The 6,937-nt window shown below is 39.2% G+C and overlaps 1 protein-coding gene across 1 annotated transcript; it reads right to left on the bottom strand.

Annotated features, from left to right (window-relative positions):
- Positions 1 to 5,576: 5,576 nt before the first annotated feature.
- LOC145242883 (uncharacterized) lies at positions 5,577 to 6,290 on the bottom strand. The gene has a single exon (XM_080105993.1). The coding sequence runs from the start codon at positions 6,288 to 6,290 to the stop codon at positions 5,577 to 5,579; it is 714 nt and encodes a 237-aa protein (XP_079962119.1).
- Positions 6,291 to 6,937: the final 647 nt, after the last annotated feature.

Here is a 6,937-nt window from a genome sequence, read left to right as displayed (position 1 = left end):
TGCGCCATTTTTATCTTTGCTATCACATCGCGCAGCCGGCTTTGTCATTTGCATATGGTTGCTGCTGATAATCCAACGTCAGTGGCTCTGTTGCACATTGGCTTTTATGTAGTTCGTTCAGATCGGGTTATTTTGTGCTTGTGTCGTTAGCGATTCAGTTCTTTTCAAGTAACCATGTCCATGTGTTAACGTGCACTATTTCCTTGTATTTAACTCTGCTGAACTAAAATCAAATCGTCATCGTTTTAAATGCTTGTTATTTTTATTGCTAAAACTAAAACAAATTCGAACTACTTACCGAGATATGTTATTTACTTATGCATTCTTGCTTGGCCTTCGGGACAAGATCAAAGTGTAGCATCTGTTCCGGCAGATGCTGCAAGCTATGACTAGCAAAGACCAGCTATGACTAGCAAAGACCAGATCTGGGGGCAACCCCACATGCCTGGCCATTAACCAGCTCCCATTTCCCACCTCTCGGGAGCTGGTCCCCTTTTTCCCTTCCCCCTCCCTTCACTCCTCACATTAAAAATCGGCCTTGTGCCTAATTTGCTCGGTGGGGGAGCAAATAAATACCATCTGTTCCGGCAGATGCTGCAGGCTATGACTAGCTATGACTAGCTATGACTAGCAAAGACCAGATGTGGGGGCAACCCCACATGCCTGACCATTAACCAGCTCCCATTTCCCACCTCTCGGGAGCTGGTCCCCTTTTTCCCTTCCTCCTCCCTTCACTCCTCACATTAAAAATCGGCCTTGTGCCTAATTTGCTCGGTGGGGGAGCAAATAAATACCATCTGTTCCGGCAGATGCTGCAAGCTATGACTAGCTATGACTAGCAAAGACCAGATGTGGGGGCAACCCCACATGCCTGACCTTTAACCAGCTCCCATTTCCCACCTCTCGGGAGCTGGTCCCCCCTTTCCCTTCCCCCTCCCTTCACTCCTCACATTAAAAATTGGCCTTGTGCCTAATTTGCTCGGTGGGGGAGCAAATAAATACCATCTGTTCCGGCAGATACTGCAAGCAAAGACCATATGTGTGGGCAACCTCACATATAAGACGTTGGTCAATGTAGGGGAAACCCTTCATACCAATTGTCACTATCCAACTCTCCTACTCCCCGGGGAATTGGTCCCCATTTCCCCTTAACTCCTCACATTAAAAATCGGCCTTGTGCCTAATTTGCTCGGTGGGGGGGCAAATAAATACTATCTGTTCTTCAGCTGCTGCACTTCTATTTCTTGTTCTCTTTCGGTGGAGGAGAAATCCTTCACGACTGAGACAATTTTTATTTTTTTACCTTTTCTCCACGTTAAAAAACGACCCTGGTGTCTAACTCTGTCCCGTGGAGAGGCATTGTAAATAGGTACTTATGCATTCTCACGTGAATACGCGTTATTCTTTTAACAATTCTTGTATGAAAAAGATTCTTACTTGCTAAGAAATCCGCCTTCTTTATTTCTGTTATCAGCAGGTCGTGAACTCAACGGCACCTGCAAAAGACATATCACTGTCGCTTTCGACTTAATAAAAGAGAGACCGTGTTCTCTGTGAACCTGATAGATGTTATGGCAATGACTACGACGCCCAGGTGTTTGAAGAGTCGTTACATAGCTTGTTGCATTCTGCGATATTTTGTCAAATCTAATATATAAAAGACTATATGTCTGTCTGTCTGTCTCTATATTTTCAAACTCGATCTCCTCCGAAATTAAAAGTCGCAGAGCGGCACTAGGGGCCTCAAATGATTGGGGGGTTTTATTAATCTTTAGCCGGTTAAAAATCGAAAAAAAAATCGTTATATATTTTGTACATTCATATTAGTAAATTTTTAATTTTCAACCAGGCCATATGCGTGTCACGTTTGTAAAGTGGTAACGTCACCAGATTTGAATGTTAGTTTTGCTTTTAGTTTCGATTCTAGCTGATGGCACACAAATACTTTTTTGTTGTTGTTTTTTGCTTTTGAAATCACGACTCTAATAATATATACGAAATCTGAAAAAAGTAAAATATCATATTTAAGCATATTTTACGGGCAAAGTCGGGCGCCCCCCCACCCACATTTCCACCCCCTTAGTTTGATTTATTTTGATTCGGATTTCAAGTCATCTATTTATATCTGAATTTGTTTGTTTGTTTTTATTTCTTTCCATTTTTCTCTTTCCTTTTTGTTCTGCTTTTACATCTTTTTTCTCTGTCTTTATCTTTTTCTCCCCTTATTTTCTCTTGATTTTTCGTCTCTTTACATCTGAATTTGTTTGGTGTTTTCTTCTTTCTTCTCTTTTCTTCCTATTTTTTTCTATTTTCTTCACATTTTTCTCTTTCCTTTTCTTTTTTTATTTCTACTTTTACGTCTTCTCTTCTCTGTCCTTTTCTATTTGTCTCCCCTTCTGTTCTTTCATTTTTCTTTTCTAATAAACTTAAAAGAAAAACTAGATCAAAGCATTGTTCATGCTCCAACACGACTGCAAGTGCAAACTTTCATTTGGATGACGACTTTAAATCGAACCACGCTCTTATATTAAACTCCTACCCTCACAGAGCGACAATTAGAATATTTGTTTCAGAAAATTTTAAATCTTACAAAATCGGACATCATTGCAAATTGTTGTGTGAGAGGTGATAGTATTTACAGTCTTCCTAAGCTTAACCAGACACGATTCTAATCATTCATACGAACAATATTACTTATATTTATATTAATAAACCACCATTTGTAACAGAGTGCGGACGCGCGTCTGACAGCTTACACAAATAACCGAGCTGCATGTGAGGTGACGTCACGGCAAGCAAAAATAAAAGGGTTATAAAAATAACGCGTGCGCAGACCGATGAATGCGCAAGAGGTGTCACAGCCGAGACGAGTAGTCTCGTATGACCGGAGAAGGAGGAATAAAAGTATTTTGTTAAAACCTGAAAGCGTAAGTTGAATTTATTTCTTGTTCCTTGCGAACAACGTGTTGGGTCCTTACATATTAAAGACTACATTACACATTTACCAAAGCCAAAAGGCCACATCACAAGTGTCATGTGAGATTCCTCCCAGTTGCCTGCGGAAGGTTCCTGACTAAACCAAGCAATCAATTGATTTGATTAATGAATTGCTGATTTCACTAATTCCGAAGACAATAAAAGTGGAAGTGTGGAACATTCGTTGATTCTCATTCCATTCCAAGCAACGTTGGGTTTCTTAAGGATTAATGAGATTGTCAGTTGGATTATAAACAATATTACGAGAGGATTGGAAGCAATAGTTGGAATAGATTAAATGTGATTATTTAAGGACAGCTTGACAATTATTGTTGACATCAGACTTAAATTTGGACATATTGAAGACTAGATGAAAGCAGTCCAGTGTATTAATGAGTAATTGCCTATCAAGGCCGAAAAGTCAATCGAGGATAAGAGTCAATGAGATTGTTAGATGATAAACAATATTATGAGAAGATTGGAAACAATAGTTGGAATTGGTAGTCTTAAGTAGTTATATTTTTAGCTTGTAAATCAAATATTTAATCCATCTGTGTACACACACATATATATATATATATATATATATATATATATATTATTGTTGTTATTATTATCATTATTTATTCGAAGGTAAACAGCTACATTTGGTCGCTACAAACAATCATCTGTTTCAGTCAATGAGATTTCATCAGCCGATCCTGAACTATTCGACGCTATAGAAAAAAAAGAAAGCGATCAAATGTAACTGTTTACCTTCGAATAAATAATAATAAAAAAAATTTGCTCTTGTTATCAAGCACTATCTAATAACCTCGTTGTATTTATTAGTCCCTACTTTTGAACATTTCAAGCCTGGATTTATCTATCTCTCTCTCTCTCTCTCTCTCTCTATATATATATATATATATATATATATATATATATATATATATATATATATATATCCACTTATCTTGTGCTTCCTTTTTAAAATTAAATATGTTTTTAACTCTTTTTCAAGATGTTTTCTAACATGTTTTATTAATCATTTTTTCATATATATATATATATATATATATATATATATATATATATATATATATATATATATATATATATATATATCAAGATGCACCACCTATTTTCACATATGGACCGGTTTCCTGAGAACCTGGGTTCAATGAGTGGCGACCTGAAAGAGATGATATTAAACTTAAAATTGGACATGTTGAAATCTAGATGGAAGCAGTCGAATGTATTGGAAACAATATTTGATGCGTTATTGCCGAAATACAGCCTACTCTAATGCGTAGATTTTTGAAAATCGGACCTCTAGATTACTTCATATACGCGCATGCCGCGGAGTTATATACCGGAAGTTGTATTTAAATCATAAATGCCATATATTTGTAAAAAAAAAAAACGTATATTTGTGTGTGTGATTTATTTTAATTTAAAGTTCGCCGCCTATAAAAAATGCCCTTTATATGTTTTTCTCTATGTTTACGCTTTTTTTTTCTTCATAGTTTTCTATTTACTTTGTTTTTTTCTTCCATTTTTTCCTTTTTCTTATATTTTTCTTTTCTTTTTGTTTTTCTTGCTTTTTTTTTCTTATTCCTTTCTATTATGATTATCGGAACTTATATCTTTCGTTTTTCATCCACTCTTTTCTTTTTTACCTTATTTTCTTCCGCGGCTTCCGTTAAGCAACACGACTTTAAGTTACGATATCAATTTAATGGCTTGAGCTATTTGTGTTTTAAAGACAATGCGTATAGAACGAGAAATATCTCTTTTCTTTTCTTTTTTTTAATTGAACTATCATAAACACTTTCATGATTCGATCAGATATATCTTTGAATAAAAGCGTATAATTCAGTTCATTCTTCTGTCTCTTTCTGCCTATGCACATGCGCTTAGAAAATATTCACATTGGCGCATGCGCATGCAACTTTTCGTGCAGACAAACGTCTCATAAAAAAAAGAAAATGGCCGGCGGCTATTCTTGTACAAACGACGACAACATAATGAAAAGTGCTGTAAGTTAGTGTTCTAAATAAATGTTTACTTGATTTAAAAGATCTAGAAAAAGATAGTGTAAATAGTCACGGTATTAATCTCGATGTAAATAAAATTATGTGACCAATTCCTATATATCTATGTGCACATCTTTATCGTCCCTGCGTAACTTGCACATTATTGATTGCTATTTACTAGTTTATTTAAATGAAAAATCCAATGGCTGCTGGCTCCGTTGGTCTCGAGAGATCATGAAATTCCACGTCCTGATTCAATCGGGGGATTGCAGCTAGTGGCGTGGTTGTGCAGGCCGATGCGGGAGCCACAGGACATGCCAGAGTTACTGCAGATGTAACTTTTCTTTCTCCCTGCCTGGGCCGGAGTCGAGACTGGATCTATCCTCTCCTTTCTACGGGCCCGCTTCAACCGCCAACTTGCGGTTCTCCTCCTCTCGGATGTCTCAGCTACAGACCGGATGGTGGTCCGCCAGTCCTCAGGGTCTGAGGCAGCAATCTCCAGTTTCGAGGGGCTTAAACCGCCGGCCCTCAGGTCATGCTTGAAGACATCCTTGTAACGGAGGGCCGGTCGGGCGGTAGGTATTATGCCAGAGGCAAGCTCCCCAAACAAAAGGTCATCCGGCTTACATGCCTCAGCCAGCGCAAACGTCTGGTCATCAAGATGGCATACATGCTTAGATTCCGCGCCTTGGCTAGGACATCGATGTTAGTGACACGGTCTTGCCAGGCCAGGCCTAGTAGTCTGCGGATGCAGCGAAGGTGGAAAACATTTAGCCTAGCTTCCTGGTAGGAGTAGAGGGTCCATGCTTCACTTCCGTATAGGAGTAGAGTGCTCAGCACAACTGCCTGATAGACTCTCCTCTTTGTGTTTACAGTCAGCATATCGTTTTCCCACAGTCGCTTGGTGAGGTGAGCCATTGCTGTTGCTGCTTTGCCGATCCTTGTATCCAGCTCGGAATCGAGGGAGAGGTGGCTAGAGATTGTCGAACCAAGGTACGTGAACCTGTCCACCACCGCAAGGGTATGTTCATCAATTGAGATAGTTGGCACATTGTGTGCTTCTTGGCACATGATCTCAGTTTTCTTTAGGCTGATAATTATGCCAAATTCCTTGCACGCCGCTGCAAAACGGTCCATGAGTTGCTGCAGCGCTTCCTCTGAATGTGCAGCAAGGGCAGCATCGTCAGCAAAGAGCAGTTCTCTAATGAGAACCTTCAGCACCTTTTTCTTTGCACGGAAGCGTGCTAGGTTGAAAAGTCCCCCACTGCTCCTTGTGTGTGTGTATATATACGCCATCATCAGAATCTTTAAAAGCGTATGAAAGAAGTAGGGAGAAGAAGATCCAAAGTGTGTAGGAGCAAGGACGTATCCCTGTTTCACTCCATTTTTAATTCGAAAGGATCCAGAGCTTGACCCGTCGAACTGTACTGATCATTTCATGTCCTTGTGGCAAGAAACAATCAGGCTCAAGAGTTTGGGAGGGCATCAAATCCTCCAGATGAGGGAAAATAAAGCAAAAAAGTTCGTATTATTTGGATGCTGTTCTCATCTTGAGTGTTATTCGCGTAAAGTTTCGGTAGATGTAAGCTCCGACCTTCTCCAGGTATATCCTGTAAAACTCGGGAATCTTTCTGACGAACTCGGGAATCTGCACGAAATTTCGAACGGATCTTTCATTTAATCCCCTTTTCCCTGTTTTCGTTCTATCACACGTGACTGGGCAGAAGCTCTAAGTAATTCGCAGTTGTATTTTAAATGTCGCCCGCGTTGTGGATTGAACTTTCAACCTCAAGAAGAGTGTAACTTACAACTGAATTTTACAAATGTCACGTAGCGTGGCCTTTACGTCTTAACGGTGTTACTACAGTTCTCGGACCCCCACGCCGTCTAGTGCCGTCGCAAAAGAACACACAAACAAAAATAAATAAATCCGACTCGGCATT

This window comes from Euprymna scolopes, chromosome 21 (genome assembly GCF_053919585.1).
Source record: "Euprymna scolopes isolate OS-2025 chromosome 21, ASM5391958v1, whole genome shotgun sequence".
Taxonomy (NCBI): Eukaryota; Metazoa; Mollusca; class Cephalopoda; order Sepiida; family Sepiolidae; genus Euprymna; species Euprymna scolopes.
This window is presented reverse-complemented; position numbering and strand designations above follow the sequence as displayed.